Raw genomic sequence first — 26003 nt, forward strand, 5'->3', positions numbered from 1 at the left:
AATACAAAAAAAGAGGGATGATGAACTTAAAATGCACAGAAATACATTTTAAGACTTGACCAAGGTGGAAATTTGTTTCAGTACAGCTGTATACTGAGGACCTTAAAGGATGTTATTATTATTTTTTTAATTGGATCAATTTGGGAAGCAGGTTTGTGGAGGGGCAGATTAATAAAAAAAGAAAAAATAAGGAGTGAACTAGATTTTATCTAAGATCCCTTTCTGCTCAGATAGTTTGCATTTCTAAAGCTAGAAAAGTGACAACAGGCTATCTACTAGGACTGGGGTGAAAGCTGAATCTAGGTTACATGATACTCTGGCATGTGGGGATTCCCCTGGCTGCAGTCCAGAGAGACTGATCTTCCTCTGAAACTGACAGCTCCCCAGCAGCCCCGCCCCTGCAGCCCCTCCCTTCTTCTAACTGGAGCCGGTGACGTCAGAAAGTTCGTTCCCAGACATGTCGTTTGAGGAGTCGACCCACCGGCCTGCCGGGCTTCCTTGTGCCCCTCCTCTGGGCACCATCCAGCTCCTCCCCTTTGTCAGCGTCTTTCGAACGTCTTTTCCCCGTTATTTTGCTAGCTGCTTCAGGTCAGGAGCCCCATTTCGACTTTCTTGGTTCCCCCAGCGCTTACACAGTGCCTAGCCTATGGCAGATGCTTAATGTTTGAGAGACCGACTGTTATGTGAATGTATGGGGCAAGGCCCCCAAATGAAATAGAGACAGATTTTTTTTCTCTACACAATGGTAATCCTTAGGCTGGCTAAGTTTCCTACACATTTTTTTTAGAATTAAACATAAACAGGTGATTTAATGGAGACTCTCCAATAGGCCGGAAGGTGATATTTTCTAGAATTACGATAAGTGTCTGGACAGAAACACCGGCAGAGCAGGGATTTCTTAACTCCTAGGCCCGCCCGGACTCAAACTCGGGCTCCTACTCTGCCCACCCGTAATGTTTGGGCACAGAAGCCGTCCATCCCCATGGCAACGGCAGCCTCGCGCCCGCTTCCCCCGCCCTCTGCGGCTACCAATCAGCGGTCGCCCCGGTAACCCCGTTAACCCGTCCTCTCCGCCAGTCGGGCTGCACTGCTAGGGGCCTGCCCCGAGCCCGGCCGGTCCGCAGGCGAGGGGAGGCTTCCTCCCCCTCCCTATAAATCTCATGGCTTCGGAGAATCCCGCTTCGCTGCTGCAGGACCTGGACCTGAGCGCCGAGGAGGTCAAGAAGCTCACCAGCGCCTTCGAGGACCCCGAGTTCCGGCGGCTCTTCGGCGAGTACGCGGCGGAGCTGTCGGACCCGGAGAACCGGCGGCGCTACGAGGAGGAGATTACGGCGCTGGAGCGGGAGCGCGGCGTGCGGGTGCAGTTCCTGCACCCGGAGCCCGGCCACGTGCTGCGCACCAGCCTCAACGGGGCCCAGCGCTGCTTCGTCAACATCTGCAGCAACCCGCTGCTGGGCCGGCCCAGCAGCCAGCCCGGCAGCGGCGGGCCGCAGGGCTCCGCGCGGGGCCGGCTCTGGTCCCTGCCCTACAGCCTGGCCCCGGGCCGCGAGTACATGGGCCGCCAGGGCGCCCGCTACAAGGTCTACGACGTCATCTTCCACCCGGACTCGCTGTCGCTGGGCAGACGCCACGAGCGGTTCCGGGGCATGATCAACTCCACGGCCCTGGAGGCTGTGGAGAAGCAGTTCGGCGTGCAGCTGGATAAGCGCAACGCCAAGACTCTGAAGATCAAATACAAAGGCACGCCCGAGGCCGCCGTGCTGAGGACGCCGCTCCCCGGGGGCCCCCCGCGGGCGCCGGAGGGGGAGGGGTCCGGGGACGACCCCCTGTCCGCCTTCCCCTATCCTTACCCCTACCCCGACGCGGCGAAGAAGCCTCCGGCCCCGCAGCCCCAGGGCTCCACGCCTTCCCGGGAGGAGCCTCCCGAGCCGGCCCCCACCGTGCCGCGTCACAGCCTGGTGCAGCGACACCACGTGGACCTGCAGGACTACCGGTGCTCCCGGGACTCCTGCCCAAGTACGGTGCCCCGGGAGCTGGTGGTTACCATCGAGCTGCCCCTGCTGCGCTCCGCCGGACAGGCGGTCTTGGAGGTGACCGAGAAGCAGCTGGCGCTCGACTCCCGCAAGCCCGACTACAGCCTTCGCCTCCCGCTTCCTTACCCGGTAAACGAGAGCCAAGGTAGCGCCCAGTTCAACAAGGCCAAGCGGCAGCTGGTCGTTACCTTGCCCGTGGTGCCCCCGAAGCACAGCCTAGAACACCTGAGCCCGCAGGAAGACGAGGGGAAGGAGGAGACAGAAAGAGAGGAGGAAAGGAGAGAGGCGGAGGAGGCGGGGGAGAAGACTGTGGAGGGGGCTGGCCGGGGCTCCGCTTCGGTAAGCGGTCCTCTGAAGCCAGAAGGGGCGGAAGAGTTGGTGGGGCCTTTAGGATGCGAAGACATGCCGAGAACGGATGGCTCTGGGTCCGATGTGCGTACGTCCGAGGAGTTGGGAAGCCAGTCTGACAGGCTCTTGCACGGTGCTAGGATGTTTACGGACTGCAGCCAAGAAACCTCTTCAGATGCCCTCATTCCTTTCCAGCCTCAGCCTGAGAATTCCCGGGCTTTGACCGGTGAAGAAAGGACAGACCCCCAGGAGGGCACCACGCAGGACCAGGCTACGGGGAGGGTGACCATGCCACCAGACACTTCAGGGCTGGCACTTGCTATTAAAGCAAATTCACCACGTTGCCCTGATGAAGAGGATCTTTCTTCAGAGACCGTGGCCCTGCCTGAGAGCAGTGATGAAGTGCCACCCTCCGGGGCACGGAGTTTACCAGGGAATGCAGGTCCACTAGGTCCTTCAGCGCAGCCATGCGTTAGTACAGCAAGTCTATCAAATGGCACTGAAGGAGAGGAGCCTGCCTTGTCTGGAGGCAGGCAGGAGGTACCATCCTCTGGGATACCGAGCTCTCCGGAGAATACAGCTTCACCAGGAGAACCCAAAGAGGAAACCACTGTTGGAAGTGGAAGCCTTCCAGAGAATACAAATAAAGTTCAGCCTAGAGAAACAGTTAACTTCTCAGAGACTGATGGAGGGAAACCCTTGTGCCCTCCTTTGCAGTGTAATCAAGATGAAAAGTCTCTTACTTTGTTAATCCAAGTGCCTCAAGTCCAGCCACAAAGCCTTCAGAGTGATTTGAGTCCTCAGCAATACAAACTTAGCTTCTCCACACAAGATTTTGTTTCTTATTCATTCATTTTGCAGTTTGCTCCTGAAAATAAATTGAGCACCAAAGAAGGGAAAGTTAATATTTCTTCCTTCAACACAGTGATAGAATTGGCGAAATCTCCAGAGAGTTATGGGCACTGGAAAAAGTGGTATTTTGGTTTGAGCAACAGTTGTTTGCAGGTAACAGTTCTCCTTTCTCCTTTATAACTTTTAAAATAGACCCATTTTTCAAAATTAGTATGCATTCCCGTTGTACCATAAGTGCATTCTGAAATATTTTTTAATGATGTAGAGTCAAATCTGTAAAATACAAATGATGGGGGATGTAAAATACAAATTTTTGGTGGTTTACATAGTTTATTTAATTATCTATCTAGCATGAACAAAAACTGAACTAAACAGAGAGCTGAAAGCAAAGAATATATCCCCTAACGCAGGAGGGGAAAAATTGAATTATTTTGTTTGAGTTTCATTGTACCCAGTTTTTGAAACTCATCTTCAGGGTTAATTAAGGGCAAAGGATTCTAGTTTTTAAGCATAAACCTTCTAGTTTGGAATCTTTGAATCTTAGATGTTAAGTACATAAATGACTTTTTTCTGGAGATAAATAAGTTAACTGTCCTTTGTTGTTCTTAGACCTTTTTTTCCCAAAAGGATCAATCTTGAATTGGATTTAAGTGAGGCAAAGTTTTTAAAGTCATTTGTCTCACTCTCGTCTGGAATCATAGAATTTATAAATCTAGTCCAGGGCCTACAATTTACAAATGAAGAAACAGAGGCCCAGGGAAGTTCTGATTTGCCCTTGTCCAAGGTAATATAGATTAGTAACCAGTAATGGGGTTCAAAGTCAGGTCATCTAATGCTAAGTCTAGAGTTCTTTCCATTACAGTAAGTAGAAATCAACTTAAATATTTTTAGAGAGAATTATGAAACATTCTACTTATCCACTTTTACAATTAATAACATAAAACTATTCAGTAAATTTAACAATAAGTAAACCTAATTCTATACTGAGAGATCCCATGCCTCAGTAGAGTGAAGTCAAATATGTTCCAGGCACTCTGCTAAGCCCTGGGGATACAAAGAGAGGCAAAAGCAAATAAAGAAACAAACAAAAACAGTCTCTCCTTCCTCCTCCCCTCCCCTCTAAGATCTCATAGTGTCACAGGAATGGGGAACCTTCAGCCTCAAGGCAACGTGTGAATTTGGATTCAATCAAAGGGCTGCACTTGAGGACCTAGAGAGCCATATTTGGTCTAGAGGCCAAAGGTTCCTCACTCCTGTTAAAATTTTCCCTATTCCCTAATGGGAAAGGGAAGGAAGTAAGCATTTTTAAGTGCCTGCTATGTACCAATCAGTTTACATATATCTCATTTGATCCTCATAACCTTGTAAAGTAGGTGCTACTGTTATTCACTCCATTTTACAGTTGAGGACACTGAGGCAGAAGTTAAGTGACTTGCCCAGAGTCTCATAGCTAGTGTCTGTATTGTTAATGTATTTTTGCATAATGGAAAGATCTTTCCCATCCATTAATAGGCCCATGTGACTTGCCTGAGTCACATGAGTCTGTGGTGGGAGGAGCTTGCTGAACACGTGGAACAGATCTGAGAGGAAGTTGGACACAGCAGTTAGAGCTAAAGGGGAGACGAAGCAGGCTTTGAGCTGTTCATTTGTGGGAAGGCCCTAGCACGGGGAAGGCTTGGGAATGGTGATGCCCCCTGCATTGTTGTTGTCTATAGATTTCTTTGTTGCTGTGAATTTGGCTTTTTCGTGTTGGGATTTGGCTTTCTGGTGTTTCAGTAAATGTTTTGGTTCTATCTGCCATGTGGAGAGTCTGTTATATTTTGTGATTCAGAATTGCAGGGGCATTTTCATAGCTACTGTAGGGCACTGTGAATATCAAGTTGGTGCTACAGTGTCTGAGGTTGTATTTGACCTCAGGTCTTGAACCCAGGCCCAGAGCTCTATCCACTTTACCACCTAACTGCCTCAGTGAGAGAGACAGGATGAAAACCATTATTTTCAAACACGATATATACAGGATAAATCTGAAATGATCAGCAGAGAAAAGGGAGAAGCATTAAGGAGATCCTTTCCTAGAAAGTGGGACTTTAGCTGGGACTTGAAGCAAGCCAGGAAGTAGAAATAAGGAGGGGAGAGAGTTCTGGGCATGAGAGTTCCAGTTAATGAAAATCTGTGGAGTTGGATGATGGAGTGTCTTGTGTGACAGCAAGAAAATCAGTGTCACTAGACTGCAGAGTTTGTAGAGAGTAGTGATGTCTTAGAAAATTGGAAAAGTTGGAAGGGTCAGGTTATAAAGACTTTTAAAAGCCAGAGCAGATGTCAGTGACGGAAAGTGAATAGTGTCTAAATAATTAAAATAATGGTAGGCATAAGTAGACTGCAATATATGACCAGTTATTGAATAAGCATTGATTAAGTACTGGCTATGTGGTAGCCACCGTGCTTAAGATATGGGGATACACCCGAAAGGTAAAAATATCCTCTGCCCTTGAGGAGCTAACATTTTAATGGGGGAGACAGCTTGCAAATACCTAGGGGCATACAAGATCTATGAGGAGTGGATGGAAGGTAACCTTGGATCTGAGAAAGGGTTTTTGCGGAAGCTGTGATATGAGTCTAGTCTTCCATACAAGCTAAAAAGCAGAATGCCTGGAACATATTAGACTTCACTCTTCTGAGGCATGGGTACTCTCAGTGTAGAATTAGGAGAGCATGGAGTGGTCTGTTTTTTTGTTGTTTAGTCATTTTTCAGTCATCTGATTCTTCATGATCCCTTTTGGAGGTTTTCTTGGCAAAGACACTGAAGTGGTTTGCCATTTTCTTCTCCAGCTCATTTTACAGGTGAGGAAACTGAGGCAAACAAGGTTAAAAGATTTGCCCAGGATCACACAACTAGTAAGTGTCTGAGGTCTGAACTTGGGAAGAGGAGTCTTCCTAACTCCAGGTCTGGCATTCTAGCCACTGCATCACCTAGGTTCCCTGTAGTATTCTGTTTAGGGAACAGCAATTAGGCTAGTGAAGCTTAATCATAGAGTGTATGAAGGGGAACAAAGGTGTAAGAAGACCCAAAAGTTAGGAAGGAGCCTGGTTTTGAAGAGTTTTAAATTCCAAAGAGAAAACTTTATATTTGGATCTGAAGATAATAGGGAGCCACTGGAATTTATTGAATTAGGGAGGTGACATCGTCAGACCCAGGCTTTAGAATGATCTTTTTGACAGCTGTGGGACGGATTTAGAATGAAGAGAAAATTGAGTCAGGAGACCTATTGGAAGGCTGTTGTAAGAATACTTCAATAAGAAATGATGAGTGCGTGAATGAGCTAGAGTCATGGAGAGAGAGGCATTTCTCTCAGAGATGTGAGGGTAGAAACCAGACTTGGATCTATGTGGTGAATGAACATGACAGTCAAGTTTAGAAATTCAAGTGACACTGCCTGGCTCTAGGTGAAGAATTGTTCAAGAGAAGGATGGTAAAGGATCCCATTGGAAAGTTATGACTGAAAAGGAGATTGGCTGGTTATGAAACAAGAGCTCCATTGATGTCAGTTCATTGTAAAGGCTCTAGAGAAAGCCCCCAGAATGTCGGGTGGACCTCCTGGGGAAAGTTGTCAGGAGAACATGGACAAGAATCGTACAGGAGGGTATGAGTTGTAATCTGTACCTTAGGAGAGTGAGCCTAGGTTGAGGTCATAAATCCATCAAAGTATCAAAAAAAGGTCCACCTCATAGGATTTCTGTGAGCATTAAATGAAATTAAGTATATAAAACACCTGACCTACATTTATATCAAACTTTTAAGGTTTGCATTTATTGCTGACTGGGGGATTTAGGTGAAGCTTTGTGAGGAGATAGCATTTGAATTGAGTTTTAAAGGATGAATAGGGATTCAGAAAAGAAAAGGAAAGGAAGGACATTTCAAACATGAAGGAACAAAGGAATGGAAGTGATTGAATGGCCCAGAGAGTAGTCTAGTCCAACTTGATAATGGTGGAGAATAATGCAGGAAAGTTTGGAAAATGGAGTGGTACCGTATTATGGAGGTCCTTAAGAGATAGCATAATGTAATGGATTTGGAGTCACTAGAGATCTGTCTCCTACATTTAAATTAGTCTGCCTCTAGATGTCAGTTGAAAAAGACCCAGTGGGATCTAATGTTTGTAAAAGCACTTTGTGACCTTAAAAATCACCATCTATATGTGAACTTTAATTAACTTTATTTGATAGACAAGTAGAAAGCTACTGTATGTTTTTGAGCCAAGGAGTAACATGACTAGATCTGTGCATTAGAGATAGAAAGGTTGTCCTGATATCTCTATGAAAGATTAATAAAAATTGGGGAAGTAGAAGTGGGATGACTGAATTGTAATAATAGTCCAGACTGGTGATAATGAGGACCTGTCTATATTAGGGTAGTGGCAGTGGGAATGAAAAAAGAGGATAATAAAGGAATAAAAATATATTGAGAACTGAAGCAGAACTTAGTAAATGTTTGGATAGGAGAGTTGAATGGGGTATGTGTGAATAACCTCAGGTAAGGGGTTAGATAAGGGAAAAAGTTGAATCATGGAACGCTGGGAAGGTAGTGGTACCATGGAGACAGTGAAGTTAGGAGGACAAGCAGGTTTGGGAAAAGATAATTCAGTTCTAGATATGTTGAGTTTCATATGGCAGTGACGCATTCAGGTGGTGATTTAAGTGGACTGATCAGTGGGTCTGGAGAGGAGAAAACAGAAGGGGCATATCACATGAATAGAAAAGGGTATAGAAAGGAGAACACAGGCTGTCACCTATAGGCCTGAGAATTTGCCTTTGATACTTGGAAAAAAAGTTTAGAATGTATCATTGAACAAGTGGTTGAAGAACACATAGAAAAGACCTTGACAGACTAAACTCATTGTCTTTCTTGACAGGATTACAGAACTAGTTGAAAAAGTAAAGTTTACTTAGAATTTAACAAAACTTTTGATACTATTTTTTTATGGAGAAAATGTGGAGATATGGATTATGTAATACAATCAAATGGTTGATTGTGAACTTTGATCATTGGGTGGCTTGCTTTGAATAGTTGAGATGTTAATGGTTCAATATCTGGATTAGTGTTTGCGGGAAGGAAGTAAAATAAAAAGCTGGGGAAGATCAGAAAGGACCTTTCCCAGGATAAACTCTTCACCTGAAATTTCATCATCTTGGAGGTTGATTCAGCTTTGATACTTAACACCCTCAGTTAATAATGATAATAGCTAACATTTATAGCCTTACTGTGTGCCTAAGCACTTTACAATTATTAGCTCATTTTTCTTCTTTTTTAAAATTTAGTATTTTATTTTCCCCCAATTACATTTAAAAACAATGTTTAATTATTAGCATCTTTGAACTTGACAACAACCCTTCGAGGTAGGTGCAAGTATTCCCATTTTACAGATAAGAAAACTGAGGCAAGCCCAGGTTAAGGGATTTCCCACAGCTAGTGGGTGTCTGAAACTGGATTTGAACTGAGGTCTTCTTGACTCCAGACCTAAGGATCAGTCCACTAGCTGCCAATTGTCTCTCCCTTCTGATTGGAGGACTAGAGGGCAGTCCCTCCTCCTAAGGCCATTATAGAGGCCTCAAACTTTTCCAGCTTCCTTCATTTACCATCTGTTACTCTGTTACCTTGCTTGGTTTCCACTCTCCTTTTTCAACTTTCTTTTTTGATTCGTCTTTCTTCATTAGATTGTAAGCTCCTGGAAGGCAGGGACAGTTTTTCTTTTTCCTAAAGTATTGATCTGACCCTGTCAACCTCCCCCTACAGTGAATAACTCTAGTGACTTCCTGTTATTTCCAGGACCACTTAAAAAATCTTCAGTTTAGAGGCATTTAAAGTTCTTCATAACCTGGCCCCTTCAAAAAATCAATAGTTGATAAACATTTTTTAAGTGCCTGCTATGTTCCAGGCATTGTTGTTGAGGCATTTCAGTTGTCTGACTCTCTGTGCCTCCATTTGAGGTTTTCTTGGAAGAGATACTAGAGTGGTTTGCCATTTCCTTCTGGCTCATTTTATAGTTGAGGAATTGAGGCAAACATGGTTAAGTGACTACACAGCTAGGAAGTGTCTGAGGCCAGATTTGAATTCAAATCCTCCTGACTCCAAGCCTGGTGCTGTATCCACTTGGACACCTAGATGCGTAGGCAGTTAATTGATAGCTGATGGGGGTGGGTGGATCAAAGGAGGATTGGTTAAAGAGAGGATATTGGGAGATGATATCTGAATGATGATTGAAGAAGAAGCAGGGAGAAGACCCTGGATTAAAACCTAGACCCCTACTGAATAATCATTTCTCTTTCTTATTCCTTGTTATAAGGGATGACCCTCTGGAAGGAGGAGGGAGAAAGATACATGGAGAATTTTATATGATGTAAAAAGAAAATTTATTTTTCAAAACTGTACATTTTTAAGTTGCCCTCCAATCTCAAATTTGTGTCTTCTTGAACTTTTAGGTACCGGTGATTCAAGTGTAACAGGACAATAATAGCTAACATTTTAGGTAATACTTTTAAAGTTTGCAAAGTAGTTAATTTGTATTACTTCATTTTATCTTCATAACAGTTCTGGGAGATAATTGCTTTTATTATCCTTATTTTACAGATGAGGAACCTAAGGTAAACAAGTTAAACGATGGTTCATGTATAACACTAAAGGAATTTAAACACAATATCACTTTTCTTTTTTCAGGAAAGGTTTTTTGTCATCGAAGAAAACGTTGATGAATTTCTTGAAGGCATCTTGAATGTCAATAAGTCAGCCCCCCAAACCCAGCCATTAATTGAAGTACTTGAAGTTAGTGATAAGAAGACCCAAATTCAGTTAAAGGTAAAATTTTGGTGAACTCTGTAGAGGAGAGATTTGTGAAATATTTAAAGTGTAATAATCCCACTTTTGCCCTTTGAGTGTCTTTTAATGTATTCATCATTTAAACAATAACTAAACACATGAAAATTACACTTAAATTTCACTTAAAAGAAAAATGCATTGTCCTTGATGCTATAACTATAAAATAATGCTATCTGGAGATGGCCCTGAGGCAGTGGGAGACTAGAATGAAGGATAAGCTACAACAACAATGCTGTCTAGATCTTATTTTCTAATCCTGGAACTGAATTAATTTGAAACATGTACTACTAAGTTGTGCAGTTCTTTAGTTATTTTAATAATTATTTATTAATACTTATTTTATGAGAAACTTGCTTAGCATAGAGAACCTGGAACACAGGAGACACTTAATAAATGTTTATTGATTGCTGATCTTGAAGTGGAAAATATTCATGAGTTTCATACAACTTAAGCCTTTCTAAAGAATTTCGCACTGGTGTACAATAGAAGCTAGAACTTGACCTAGAATTTAGGTTCCTGGGTCATAGAATTTTGGGATTTAAAGTGACCTTTGGTTATCTAGTATAATTCCTTTATTTTGCAGATTAAGAAACTGAGACACAGGAGTCGAAAGTCCTATACAGTAAATTAGCGTTAGACCCCAAACTAGGGCTCTTAACTTTCAGTCCAGTTTCTTATTCCACGCTATACTATGTTGATTCCCAATGTTAAGAAACAGTTAAATAGAGTATCTTACTGATAGTTTTCTCCAGGGAAAACACTTGATTTATGACAGGTGATAAACAAATTTCTTACAATAATCCACAAATTATATTATAATTTACACGTATGTCAGTTTGCAAAGAATTTTACATATATTTTCTCATTTAAACCTCAGAACACCATTGTGAAATGGGGGATACAGTTATCTCCATTTTACTGAAGAGAAAAACTGCGGCTAGGAGAGATTAAATGGGTTTCCTTCCCAGTGAGTGGGAGAGGCAGGACTTTCCACATGCTATGTAGACCCGTTCTAGCTATTCATACCAGGGAGACCAGGAAAGAAGGTGATGTATTTAACTGATGCTAAACAAATTAATCAAAATCCTATGATTTCCACACTGATCTTAATACTTAGTTTGATGGGCTTTCATGCCCAAAACAAAGATAATTAAACTTTTTTTAAATCAGTAGTTTTATTTTTTCCCAATTACATGTAAAAATCATTTTCAATATTCATTTTTGTAAAATTTTGAGCTCCAAATTTTTCTCCCTGGCCTCTCTCCAATATAGCAAACAATTAGATATAGGTTATACGTGTACAGTAATGTTAAACATATGTCCACATTAGTCATTGTTGTGAAAGAAGGATTGGAACAAAAGGGACAAACCACAAGAAAGAAAAATAGAGAAGATAGCATGCTTTGATCTGCATTCAGACTCCATAGTTCTGTCTCTGAACTATGTCTCATTTTCCATCTTGAGTCTTTTGAAATTGTCTTGGATCATTGCATTGCTGAAAAGAGCAAATCTAAAAGATAATTAAACTTAAATTTTCTAAGCTTTCTTTCTCTTTCCTTTCTAGACTTTGTTATTAGAGTTAATACTATCTGTATTTTTTATTATAGCAAGCTTTAGATTTTCAGTCAGGGTAGTTTTCATTTTGGTCACATATTCTAATAAAATACAATAAACATGCCTGCCATGTATAGATCCTGAAGGGGAAACAAAGTTTGGACAAGACATTCCTTTTATATTCTAGTATTAGTCCTTCTAGAATTTCTATCCCCTCTCAGGTTTATGATGTACTTATTTCCTTGCTCTTCCACTTCCTTTCCTGGGATTCCAAACCTACAAAGATTTTTCAGTCACCTCTCTCAACCTTAATATCACTGATGATGAGCTATGGAAGGTCTCTGTCCCTTTTCCTTTGCTGTCTGAATGGCAAAGAGCCTTCCCTATTTGTCCTTGAAAAATTATTCTTCTGGTCTTTAGGCTTTCTTGCACTAGAGATCTCAATGCCTCCAGGTTCTGAAATCTTTGTCTTACGTTGACCTGGGATCTCTCTCCTTGATGGTTTGCCTGGAGTAAATGCATTAGTCTGACATAGAGAGTAAAGACATCCTAATAGCAAAGTGTTGGCTTCTTCAGCTTTTTCTCTTAACTGACTTAGCTAGAATGATTTCTTCTCTTCAGAGAGCTTGTGATCTAGGGGTTTGCCTGGAGTAAATGCATTAGTCTGACATAGAGAGTAAAGACATCCTAATAGCAAAGTGTTGGCTTCTTCAGCTTTTTCTCTTAACTGACTTAGCTAGAATGATTTCTTCTCTTCTTCAGAGAGCTTGTGATCTAGGAGGAAGAAATGTTGCCTTTAGGATTCTGGCTACCCTGAGCTTCAAGCCCCAATACTGTTCCCAAAGCGGATTCTCCTCACCCTAGCCCAAGCTTTCCTAAATACCTCAACCCCCCACTCCAATCCAGTTGTAAATCTCTGTTTCTTATTCCTAACTTGTCAGCAGGACTGAGATGACAGGTGCTTCCAGGGTCAGTAGGCGACTGACATCTTTCTCTGTTCTAGCGTACTTTCCTATAACCAGGTTGCTGAATTATGTCTCCCTTTAGGGTAGTAATTTATTAAAATCCTGCTCAAATACAGATAGATTCACAACAACAAAATGCCATCTGGATATAAAGAAAAAATAACAGACCACTCCTCACTAAATAAGGGTGCCAGTACCAATGAGGTCCTGAATAAGTAGGCTGGACATTGTGAAATGAAAGTAATTATTTAGACAATTGTTATATTTTACTATTTTTGTTTTCAGTATTAGACAGTTAAACCATTTGGTGATTGTTTAGTGCCTATTTCAAGAACTATGAATGAAATCTTATGTTTGTTGATTTGGCCTCTGATTAATCACAGAAAAATGGAATAACATTTTAGTTGGAATACTGCAACTCTTTAACTCATTTATGAGTTATGTCTGCTATCACTTGTAATATTTGTTAAAAGTATTTTTGATGTTGCAAAATTATATCATAAAAGTTCCAAAAAAAGAAAAAGAACTGGTTGAAGTGGATGAGGCTGGTAACCTGAGCTAGCTTTATTGTTCATTCATTGAGCTCAGGACATTTTAAAAGTTCAGGACATGTCAGACATTTCTGTAAATTAGCTGAGAGAGAGCCAGAGGTATTCCTCAGACAGCATGCAGTCGGAAGCACAAAAGGTAACATGGATTATTGGTTTCTTTTTATTGTGACAAATAGACTTCAGAGAAATAATATTTGCTGATCTAAGCCACATGACCATCAGAGAAAATATGCAAACATGGCCAAAAGAAAATGGGTAAAGGTAAGGATTCTGGGGTCTAAGTCCATAGGCATTTCCAGAATGATGATGGAGTTTTCATCTGTTCCCAGAGGAAGAAACTTTTAGAAGCCATATAGAAAAGTGCCTAAAGGTTGTTTCATCCAGGTTTCTAAGAACAAAAACACTAACTCATCAAAGCCAAGGGTCCAAGAATGTAAGTGCAACATTATGAGGGCTTAGAGATATTGACTTTACATTTGTAAATAATACTAGGGGGCAGGTTCTGGGAAAGTTTCAAGATTTTACTTGTCTTGGAATTGGTGTGAACAAAATCTACCTCATGCTAGAATTCTGGGTATCTGTTTAGGATCCAAACCAAATTAGAAATGTATTAAAGCTTGAGTTGCTTGCAACTTTATTCATCTCACATTGTAGGTTTCTTATATTTTTCTTACTTTTTTCTTAATTTCTTAGTAAAATTAACTAACCTCTTTAAAAATGTTTAAGTGAAGTCATGTAAGTAAACTATTCCCTATACTGAAGTACTTGGTGTATCTATATTCTTTTTTTCATCATTACAACTTCCAAAAAAAGAGAAGAAATAGGAAGGTGTTTGTTTTTTTCCCTTTGTGCTCCTTTTGGTATTGTATTGGCAAGAAAATTCAAGAAAAGTCCCCAGCACATTAGCATACCCCTTACTGCAAAGTTATGAGAAGACATAGTTAGAAGCAGCAAGGCTTGATGGGTTGGCATCTTCATAGTTGGAGGCAATTAGATTACACAACTAATAGAGAAATAACATACTACCAATCCAGATCAAAATTTTCTGATTTCTTTAACATACAGAATTTGTAGTAATGAATGTATTCTTTTAGAGATGATGACATGTTTTAATATTTAGTCATTTTTAACAAAAACCTACCATTTAATTGTTTTGTTTCAAAAAGCAATTCATTTATTTCTCTTGACAGTCAGAAGAAGTAGATGGCCAAGATCAGCTTAATGAAATGGAAGAAAGATTTAATATAAGCCATCTGACTGAAAAAGAAAATATACTTGGAACAAAAAACAGTAACAATACAACTGATGTTGAAGAAGAACATAGAAAAGGAAACACCAAACCTCCTGATCCTTATACAGCAGATAGAGCACTAAAAAAGAGCAGTTGTGGGTCAGCCCCATGCCTGCAACATGAACCTCCTAGTGCTTCTACAGAGGTTATTGAAAAATCTCAACAATCTGACTCAGTGTCCAAACTGGTTTTCACAAAAGAAAAAATTCCTGTTTATTCAAATAATGAAAAACAAACTATAAAACAACCAGCATTGATGGAAGAGAAAGAACTGGGTGAAGATCACATACTTCAAAGTATAAAAGAAACTGATATGAAGGATGGAAGTGTACAGATTATTAAAGAACATGTGACTAATTGTGCATTCACTTTTCAGAATTCTTTGTTATATGACTTGGATTAATTTGGAGATTTTATCAGATTCAAGTCAAAACTCATTCAGTTAAAATCATTAGAATTTTGTGTTCCTGTAACAATTAACTCATATCTAAATTCACATCAAATTCAGGGTCTGGCAGAAACCAGTAAATAGTAAATAATTTATCTGATTACTTTCAGAGATAAATTTTTAAACTAATTATATACCCGAGCAGTTCAAACCTTTAGCTACATCATATTAATTTTTCAATTAATATTTTATAAATACTGATAAACATAAAAGGAAATGGATTTACCAATTCCCCTAATTTTTTTCTAAATTATTTGAGTTTTCTGAATTTTAGAAGTAAAGTTTAACACTGTATATTTTTTCCTCTTATTGTACCTATTGACCATTATTTTGTCTTGAAGTACTCATAAAATTGGAATGTTGTTCTTCATTAAAGAATTCTCAAGAATACTTAGGACAGAATGCTAAAACTGTGATGTTTTAAACAGATTTTATCTAATTATTCTAGACTTGCATTATATGCTCCAGAATTTTGCTCAGAAGGGATAAAAAGAACCTCTGAGTATAAAAAATTCATTTTGCATTTTCCTATTTAATAATTTAATTTTTCATGTTTCCTGGAACAGGAGAAAAAGTCAGAAATGAAGAGTATTTAATCCCCTACAATACAGTTAAAAGGGCAAGTAAAACTTTCACCAAACAATAATTAATTCACGAGTCTCAGAAGCATGGGACCCTCTCAATAAAAAATTAATGTTACAACAAAAGTTAGAAAGGAAAGCATATTTGCTGGTTAACCCCAGTCCAGAGATGAGTCTACTTTTTTGGACTATCCTTAGTGGTTGACCCCTTGAGTAGCTGAAAACCCAGAAAACCAATCTGGGCTCCTCAGAACATTTTTGAGTAAGAATTCTAGGCCAGACCTGAAATAGCTGGTGTGATCTCTAGAGGTGATGAGGTGTGGGATGAGAGGCAAAAGTTTCTCCTCCTCAACTGAATGGAATGTGGTAATAATGAAAATCCATGTAATTTATTTAATATGCTAGCATTTTATCTGTAATTTTTTAATTCATCTGCAGTTGTATAAGATTGAAACTTTCTACTAACTACTCTGTGTATGAATATTTTAAGTAAGCTTCTATGTTTCCTAGTCTTTGTAATTTGTCTTTTTAAAAAATGTAATTCCAGTTTTGAAAAACCAACAGAGTAAATGTTTCATTTAACAAATGTCAGTACTGTGGTTGCATGTCTTTATGATCAAATTTAAGTTTCCATTAAAATTTTTTTACTCTTTTCTGTGGTTGGGTAATTTGAAAGCTTAAGGTTTTCTTCTGAAAGGTGACTAATTCATTGGTACTCTTGTTGGGGAGAGGCATTATTTGAAATTTAGAATTATTAAATTACACATTCTTAGTAGCTAACAATTCAAACTCACATGCACATGCTCATTTGAGCTTCACAACCACCCTAAGAGGTAGGTAATACACTTTTTTCTCATTTTACTGGAGAGGATATTGAGGCTCAGAGAGGTTAGGTGTAGCCAGGCCACACACATCCAGGTCCTCTGATTCCAAGTCTAGTATTCTTTCTAGTACTCCCATGTTTTCTAAAGAACTAGTTAACATCAGATTTTTAAAATAAAAAGATCTTTCAAAAAACATTTGTCAACTAAATTTTGGCTTTGAGATGATAATAAAACTGACCTAAAATGGTTAAGGATTTTTATATGCAAAAATGTGGATTTTTTTTTTTTTGCAGTATTAAAAACAAACCCCAGGTATTTCTACAGATGATGTACAATTATTTAAGCTTTCCATATCAAATACATACCAAAAAAAAGGATGTTCTGTGAAGCAGGTCTTCCTCTAACATTAGGTACAGATTATCTGCCATTCTAAAAATTACTGTTCTTGAAAAGGTTATTTAATAAATACCCCGTCATGTTTGGATTATCAAGCCAGTGAAGCAGTGCCCAGCAATAATTTTAGTTATTTTCTTATAATTAAAAAAATGAATTTCAGTATTTAAAAGAGGTTTTCAAAGTGAAAAAGTATGCAAAGATCCACATAAATTTGTAATAAGATGAATTTTTAATAATGTGTTCTCTGTTCCTCAGCCCTTCCAATTTTCAATTCATGTTACCTTTTGCAGTTAGGATTTTAAAAAAGATTACTATTTTTTTTTAACACTTTTGACAAGAATGTTTATTTGTATTAAAGCAGAAACCAGTTCCTAAATCATTTTATACAGTTTGGTGTCCTTTAAAAACTCTCATTTTTATTGGTGCAGTTTTCACTGCAGTCTTCTATAACTTTTACAGAGTTCATGGTCCCTAATATCTCCCCACCCTCCATTTTTCCCATGTGGAAGGAGAGGAGTCATAGCATACTTTTTAGCGATACTTAGCGTCTTAGGAAACAGATACTGTTTGTTTTTGTTTAAGAGTAGTTCAATTTGGGCACTCTGGGTGGATGGTCTACAGGGATCCTTGTGGTGCATGCCACAGTCTCCAGCATGATAAATCCTAGGAATTTCAGGAACCATGACTTTCCAGAAGTTTTTAAGACAGGCTGTAGTCAAATACTGAAGAGTCCAGTCCCAGTTGTAATCATCGTAGGTGCAGAAGGTGTCCGCACACTCCATCAGCTGGTGATAGGTGTCCCGGGTCAACACCAGGCCCATGTTGTGCTCCGTGGACTTCCAGGTCTTCACCTCCACCTTGTCCGCTTTGCCCACGAAGCTCCGGCTGACGGAGTAGGCCCCCAGGGAGAGCACGTCGCACTCGGGGCACTCCTGCAGCTTCAGGGGCCACATTTTTTGGAGCACGTGAACAAAGTCAGGGGCCAGGTAGTGATCCTCCTCCAGAAAAACCATCAGGCCGGCGTAGTCCCGGAGGAGCTTGACCCTCTCCCAAACAAAATGCAGCTTCCACCACCAGTGGTGCTTGGTCTGGGAAAACTTGGCCTCCCGGTAATGGCCGAACGAGTCCGGGTACTCCGCGTTAATGCAGCCCATTTTCAGAGCCGCCTTCTTCTGCAGGTCTCGGGGGCAATCTTTGGGGTCGTGGCCGGGGAACTCGTTCGGGTACAGCTGGATGCTGAAGGGGAAGAAGATCTGCAGCACCGGGCAGAAATCCACCCCGGCGATCAGCTGATTGATCTCGGCCGACCAAAAATCGTGGCTGAAGATGACTAAGAGGTTACCGATGCCTTGGACCCTGCGAAGCGAGTCCAGCAGCAGCTTGAGGTAGTCGGGCCGGTTGTGCACCTGGACCACCAGCACCAGCTCGGGCTCCAGCGGCGCCGGGCCTCCGGCGGCGCCTCCTGCCCCGCCGCCGGCCTTCTCGCCGCCGGCAGGCGCCGCGTTTCTCAGCGTCTGGTCAAAGTTCACCTGGTACACCAGCGACCGGTAGACCAGCGTCATGTTGTCCACCTCGGGCGGCGGGGCGGCCGTGCCGTTGGGGAACCTGCGGAGGTCGCCGGGGCCTGCGGCTCGCGCCGGGGCGGGGGCCGAGCCGGCGAAGGCCTCATTCTTCCGCTGCCGGCCGTTGCTGTTCCAGAAGACGAATCCGCAGGCGGCCACCACCAGCGTCAGGATCAGCACCTTCCGCTTGTAGATGCGGAACCTCATGGTCTCCGGGACCGCGGGTCGGGGAGGAGGGAGCGGGCTAGCTAGCGGCGTCCGGCCGCGCGGAGCCTTGGCTTCGGCAGGCGCGCTAGACCGCCGGAGTCCCCGCCCGTAGCAGCAGCCAAGCCCCGCGCAGTCCCCCGGGCTAACTCATCCCTGGCCCGGCGGGAAGTGGGGGCTGGGGCCGTCCCGAGGCCCGAGGCAGCGGAGCCGCAGCAGCCCTCAGCGGCCCCACGCCGCCCTGGCGCGGCCCATGCTCCTCTTCGGCAGCAGCGGCAGCTTCCCAGCCGCTAGGAGACCCGGCTCTCGGCGCTCCGCGCTCTCGCCATTCAGTACCGAGGGTCCGGAGGGAGCGTGCCGCAGCTTCAGTACCCTCGCCCCGCTCTCCTCCCCAAGCCAGCCTGTCCCCCTTCCGCGCTCATCGTCGCGCAGCCCTCTCCTCGCTGCCAGCGGAGCAACGCAGGTGGCAGCTGGGCTCCAGCTTCGGCGGCGTAGATAGTGACACGGCAAGCAGACGGCCCTGCCCTCCCTCCCACAGCCCGCCTTCCCTCCCTCCTGGTTGGTGCCTCTCAGTCACGTCCCGGGGCGCTCTACCAAGGCCTCCCGCAGCCCATTGGGCGGGGACCCCGTCACTCCGTGCTCTTAGTCCCACCCCTTCCCGTCAGGAGCAGGGCAATGAGTTGGGGCGCAGGTGCCTAGGTAGGATTTGCATCGGGGCCAGCCCGAGGGGCTTCAGGTGGCCCCGATGTGCTCGGGGAGCCCGCCGGATGAGGTGACGGAGCCCCAGTCTGGGGGCCTTGTGGGCCTGGCCGCTGACCTTTGCAACAACGACACGTCATCCTTGAAAGCCTAGCTTCCGAGGAACAGGAAACTTGTGTGAGTGCGGTGGGAACGTGGCATCTCCGTGGCGAGAAGGCGAAAACCCGGCCCCCTGGCGTTGGTGGACCCGCGACCGAGGGACACAACGACGCGTCTCTGGCGCCTGGGCTTGGTTCTCGCTGTAGAAGTTGAAAGCACGTCTTCTGAGCCAGAGCATATGGGTTTGCCTGGACCGCTTAGATGTTCCATTTTCCAACGGTGCTGAAGGTTCCTGTCATGTTTTTGTGGGCTTGGGCAAGCTTACTTCTTCAGCAGCTCCAGTCTTGGGTCCTGTGACCCTGCTTTAACTTAGGCGAGCTCTGGGCCCAGGCTGAGGACAGACAGCCCTCGCCAGCAAGCTGAAGAAGACTGCTTACGGGAAGAAATGTAGTAATGTTCAGTGTCTGGCTCCTCACCGTCGTGTTGTTATCCCCATTCCACAAGTGAAGACAGGAGACTCTAAGACAGTAAGTGACTTAGTGTCAGCTAGCTAGAAAATTAGAGACAGTATGGAAAGATTCAGATTCAAACTCCAGAGCTCTCATTTCTGTACCACCGGTGTCTCAAAAAGATACTTTCATGAACTATGCAGAACAGCAAAGGGAAATTGGGTTGTACCCCTAATCTGTCTTGCAAAATGGCTTTTTTTTAATGAAAAACATGAGCTTCTCCAATGAAATCAGAAACTTTCTGAAGAAATCTAAACATGCAAAGAAGTCAAGCAAATTAAAATGTTTTTAAAGGTAATCAAAATCGAATGCCATGAAGGTATAAATCAGTTTACTAACTGTAAGAAGGTGATTAAGAATGTTGGAGCTTCTGAGGTATATCTTATATTTTACCATCTGGTGTAATATTTCACCTAAAAGAGGTGAATCTAATAACAAAGGTTTGGAATTTGAAAAAAAGAACTCTTTGGGAAGGAAAAGGACAAACTGGGACTCTGACAGCTGATGGGAAGAGGTGGTGGAAAAGTAAAATATTTGAGGAGGTGGGGAAGGGAAAGAGGAATAGAAAAGTCTTATCAAGATCTTCCTTAGGCTCTTCTCCCAGACTACTAGAGCACCTCTAGATCTTTCCCACGGTCCCTCTCTATATAAATTCCATCTTGCTTCCATGACGTCAGATTTAATCCAGCTCTGACTTGGTCTAGCTGAGATTCTATTGGGCTCGCTTGTCAATACAAGCATCACAAATGGTGAGGCTTCTTAAGAGTCAACCCATTTTTATGATCTCTTGGGGATATAGTCCTAGTAGCGATATTGCTGGGTCAAAGGGTATGCACATTTTTGTAGCCCTTTGGGCATAGTTCCAAATTGCTCTCCAGAATGGTTGGATGCGCTCGCAGCTCCACCAACAATGAATTAGTGTTCCAACTTTCCCACATCCTCTCCAGCATTTATCATTTTCTTGTTCTGTCATGTTTGCCAATCTTATAGGTGTGATGTGGTACCTCAGAGTTGTTTTGATTTGCATCTCTCTAACCAATAGTGATTTAGAGCATTTTTTCATATGATTATAGATAGCTTTAATTTCTTCCTCTGAAAATTGCCTGTTCATATCCTTTGACCATTTATCAATTGGGGAATGACTTGTATGATTATACATTTGGATCAGTTCTCTATATATTCTAGAAATGAGGCCTTTATCCCCGAGCTTAGCTGTAAAAATTCTTTCCCAATTTACTACATCCCTCCGGATTTTGGTTGCATTGGGTTTGGTTGTGCAAAAACTTCTCAGTTTAATGTGATCAAAGTTATCCATTTTGCATTTCATAATGCATTCTATCTCTGTTAAAACATTCTTGCAGAAGGTAGAATTTGAGCTGAGTCTTGAAGGAAGGCAAGAAGTAGAGATGAAGATGGAGAACATTCCACCCATGATGGCAACCTGATAAAAGCCTTGGAGTCCAAAGATGGATAAGGACAGTAAAGTGTAAGACTGGAAAGGTGGGAAGGGTGAAGGTTGAAAAGGTCTTTAAAAGCCAAACAGATGTTTTTTATTTGGTCCTGAAGGTATTAGGACATTTACTAGGATAACAATGGAGCATTCTTCACCCTAGGGTTATATGCTTCTGGGAACATAGACAGCATCACTGGGATGAGTGAGATCATTCATGAGTGTGATGAGGTACCAGCCCAAGCCGAGACCTTTTTCCCCTGGATCAAGAGGGTTTTTGTCCCATTAGTCTGAAGAGCCCCTGGAAAGTTTGGCCTTGAGGTGGGGCAGGGGGAGTGCTCTTTGGATTCCTCTTCCTTTTCTCCCAGGCCGGATACTCCCTATCTTCTATTTAGCATTCTTTTGATATCCCTCCCTTTGTTCCTATTACCAGCCACTCCCCACAAGATCCTCTCTAGAGTCTATCTGTATTCACCCCAGGGTACTGGTCATTCCCATACCGCCCCTATCAAGACCATACCTGGGGCCCCTGACTAGTTGCCAGCACCTGGATTCTTCCCTTCACCCCAGGGTACTGGTCATTCTCATCAAGACCTCTGGATTGCCCCACTTGCCTTCAACCCAAACCCTCCATTGTCTGATATCTCCTGATTGCCTCCAGGTGTTTCCAATCCTTGACTAGTCACCCCAGTCCCATTGAGGTACTCCTTGGACTTCTCCTCAAGACCCTCCCTAAGCCCTTCCTCCCATCACCCTAGACTACCAGACCACCCCCAGATCCCTCCTGTAGGCTTTTCTGCATTTAAGTTGCATCTTGTCTCCATGAAGGTACTCAGATTCAATCCAACTCAGACTCTGTCTAGCTGAGATGGTATCTGGCCTGCTTGTTAACCCAAGTGTTACAAACACGTAGGCTCCGTAAGAGTCAACCCAAGGTGGTGAATCTTTAATATACTTTGTTTTTCTTTGGCTTTAAGAAGGCTTGAGTTGAATTCATTTGAGCAGGACCCAGTTTGTTGGTATTTTGGGGTCCCCAGCACTCCTGAACCTCAACAAGTGGGCCACAAGGGATTAAAATTTGAGGATAGACAACTTGCACCAATACTTCCAGGCCTTTGGTATTTTCTGGTGATGATCCCAGAGTCCTCCTCGCTGGGCAAGATACACTGACTACACATGTTGTTCTGTCAGACTCACTGGGCCTGCTCTCTGCAGGGCATGTAGCTCCCCTGGGCTCACTTGACCTGGTCTTTGCAGGGTCCATTGCTCTGCTGGAAAGCCATAGTTTTTGAAACTTACCACTTCTGGCTAAGCTGAAGCTCTTAGCTAGGGAGTTGCTAGGCATTATTCAGAAAGAACTAGAGCTCTTGCCCTAGGACCAGTTCTGTTCTGTTCTAGTTCTGCCAAGCCTAGAGGCCTGTGTGGGCTACCCGAGTCTTTCTTACCTCACCTCCCGAGGTCTTCGGCTGGCCAAAACCGGATGCACATATGAGAGAAAGGACGTTCCAGAGTCGAACAAGGGTTGAGCTTTATTACAGGGTCTAGTTACAAGTGCAGGGGGGTCTTCCTTAGGAGGAAGAGGGGGAGATTTCCTAAGGAGGCTAAGATCTTAAGGACTGGAAGTAGAAGTACAAGCGGGGAGAGAGGGGGAGGGGAGAGAGGAAAGAAGAGGAGCGGAGTCTACTGTCCTCTTGGCTCCACACGTGCTAAGAGAGCTTTCAGGCTTCCTCAATCCTACTTAACCTTCAGCCGCACAGTTTGCATCTCAATACCGTGCTGTTAGGTAACTAGGTGTGCTCCAATCTGGGACAATCTCGAGGGCAGGGAGACTCCACCCATCACGTATCTCCCGGGGAGAGGTGGAAATACCCGAGCTAGCTCGGTTCACCTCGATCCCCTGCTGTTTCCTGGGGGGCTCTCGTGAGAGCTCTAAGATTTAGAAGCTCCCACCTTTACCCGCCCGAGACTGTCCACACGGAATTGAGCTTCCAATCCCAACATAGTTCTAGTTCTGTTCCTGTGTCTCCCAAGCAGCAAGATGCCCCTGACCAGGTGTTGGCTTTCTTCTTGAACCTCTCTTCTTAGGAGTTTGGGTTCAGGAAGCAACATCCTTGAATTTTCCTCTCAAGTTGCATGCAAGCACATATCTCCACCATGGCCATGTATGTTTCAGTGGCAAGATGCCACTGTTAGTGGGTGAAAGGGGAGAAAGAGAAATCCCCTTCTTTCTTTAAGTGCTCCTAAATTCAGCTGTCTCAGAGTAAAACCAAGTGCTGAATTTGTAGCCAACAATAACAAAGGGAATGTTATAAAAGACAACCCAAGCTACTTGGATTATAGAAAAAGAAAAAACCTACACACATAATACAAATGCAGCTAAGGTAAGAAGAAAAGTTACATATTGTGGAAAAATCTTTGCACAAAAAAAAATCTCTAAAGGAAGACTGATAAACCAATATCTACAGGCAATTGACATAAATCAATAATATTTGAGCTATACTCTCATAGACAAGAGATCAAAAGATATGACAAAACAGCTCTCAGAAGAACAAATGCAAACTATCAACAACCATCTTAAAAATATCTGAAAATCACTAATAATTAGAGAAAAGTAAAATAACACAACATAACACCTATCAAAAAATAATAAAAGGGAAAAATTCAAGGTGAGTGGAACTGTTGAAAAATAGATACATTATCCATTTTTAGGAAAAAATTGGAATTATGCAAGGAAAATGAGCAAATTGTTCATATTCTTTGATATAGTATTTTCACTATTGGGTTTATGCCCCCAAGAAGGCTACTGACAGCAAAAAAGGACTTATATTTACAATAACAAAAATATTTTTACAGAAACTGTCCAGCGACTGGAGAGTGACTAAACAAATTGTGCTATGTGAATTTGTTGTTGTTGAGTTTTATCCATTCTCTGGGACTCCATTTGGGGTTTTCTTGGCAAAGATACTCTCCAGCTCATTTTATAAATGAGGAACTGAGGTAAACATGGTTAAGTGACTTCTCCAAAGTCACATAGCTAATGTCTGAGATTGGATTTGAACCCATAAACATGAATCTACCAATGATTCTAAGCCCAGTGCTCAATCTACTGCACTACCTATTAGTGTGCCATTAAAAAATAATGACTATGATGAATTCAAAGCAATGTAGGAAGACATGTAAAGCAAATTTAACCAAAACCAAGAGATCAATACACAGATTCTGAAACTTTGTAAATAAAGATAACTTTAAATGGCAAGAAAAATTCAGAATTAGAGAAAAAACTGGTTATTGTTGGTGCTAACACAAAATATAAACCTAGATTTTAATGAGTAGAAAATCATTAAAGTTTCTTGTACAACCCCTATCCCAAAGTCCGTTAGTATGAGACTTTCTCCTTATTGGTAGAGATATCCTGAGTGAGGAGTGGGGCAAAGTTGGCAAGGGCAGGGGAGCTCCAACCTTTTTGAGTCCTCTTCAGGACTTTTCCAGCATCAACGCATTCTTGGATTCCAGTTTTGTGAGGGAAGATAGAAGAGGCTAGCACAACTTCAGGTTGCAAAAGGGATTCTGGGAAGACAGGATTGGAGCTGGCAGTCTTTATCAGGTCCCTATTACCAGCTTGCTACACGAGAGAATGCAGGGAGTTTCCCCTTGAGTAAGACATGTACACAATCATTTGTATATTTTGTTTTGCTTAATAGTTTGGGAAGATTGTACTTCACAGGACATTCAATTTGGAGGTTGCTGGAGGTGTGTATTGTAAGGGGTCTGGAACTCTTGGGTTATGAGGGTCATGATGCCCTTGGGAGAAATCTCTTGAGACAACATGTCCTTGCATGACTTACGTGATGGACCACCCTTATGCAATAACCAACCTTCACAATTATCTTGAGCAAGAACAACAACAGCCAAGCACGTAAGGTCAGCACACGGTGTTTACAAACTTCTTGCATGTATGGAAGTAGAATGCTTATATATACTCTGAGCTAGCTGAGAATAAATGGTGTGCATACCATCCTTGCTCCCGCCTCATTCATTTGTGCCTAGAAAGATCTCATGCATGAGATCTTTGGGAACTTAACAGTATATGAAGTTTTGGGTTTTTTGGGGGTTTTTTTGAGTTATAAACAATCACTTTAATCAAGCACATCTATCATTCACTTAGTTCAGGGGAAAAAGTCAGCACACTGAACTTCAGAGAAAATACAGAGAAATCAAAATCAACAGACATGCCTCCAACTGTCTGACAAAATACAGAGAAATCTAAATCAACAGACATGTCTCCAACCATCTGACATAAGAAATGCATACATCATAGATCAACAAAAAGATCCAGCTGTCTGACCATTATATGCATACATAGTTACCAGAGAGGGAAATACCAACATCTGGGATTTCAAAACCAGAGGCCTGCTTAGGGGTTTCCCAGTCTCATCTGGCACACAATGCTTCTTCCAAAAACTTCCAAAAAAGGTTAGAAACAAAATGTATTAATAAATATTAAAAAAAAAGAAAGGAGTTCTCACAGCGTCCTATAATTTGTATAAGATAAGACAAGGGAAACCAACGTATCTTAAGTTTCTCTTCTTTAGGCAGAGGTCGTCAACAGATGTCTTGAACACTGAAGCCCTTCATCATGACTATATCCTACTTTCATTGAAGGCATGTGATTTGTTTCTTAAACTCTATATCTTTTCTCCTTGGGGCCAAATGTTCTATAGCAGTGATGTCAAACTCAAATACAAACTGGGGGTCACTAAACCATG

The 26003-nt window shown here is 42.6% G+C and overlaps 2 protein-coding genes across 2 annotated transcripts; one reads left to right on the top strand and one right to left on the bottom strand.

The window, feature by feature from the left end:
* The first annotated feature begins 867 nt into the window (after positions 1 to 867).
* DNAAF2 (dynein axonemal assembly factor 2) lies at positions 868 to 16147 on the top strand. The gene is given in 5 exon segments (XM_072629472.1): positions 868 to 1015; positions 1018 to 1144; positions 1147 to 3386; positions 9946 to 10083; positions 14365 to 16147. Coding segments are annotated over 5 exon segments (3042 nt in total). The 5' UTR covers positions 868 to 982; the 3' UTR covers positions 14869 to 16147.
* A 777-nt stretch (positions 16148 to 16924) lies between these two features.
* MGAT2 (alpha-1,6-mannosyl-glycoprotein 2-beta-N-acetylglucosaminyltransferase) lies at positions 16925 to 18649 on the bottom strand. The gene has a single exon (XM_072629475.1). It carries the CDS (start codon positions 18481 to 18483, stop codon positions 17146 to 17148), a length of 1338 nt encoding a protein of 445 aa, XP_072485576.1. The 5' UTR covers positions 18484 to 18649; the 3' UTR covers positions 16925 to 17145.
* Between the last annotated feature and the right edge of the window lie 7354 nt (positions 18650 to 26003).

Source organism: Notamacropus eugenii, chromosome 1, assembly GCF_028372415.1.
Source record: "Notamacropus eugenii isolate mMacEug1 chromosome 1, mMacEug1.pri_v2, whole genome shotgun sequence".
In the NCBI taxonomy this organism is placed as follows: domain Eukaryota; kingdom Metazoa; phylum Chordata; class Mammalia; order Diprotodontia; family Macropodidae; genus Notamacropus; species Notamacropus eugenii.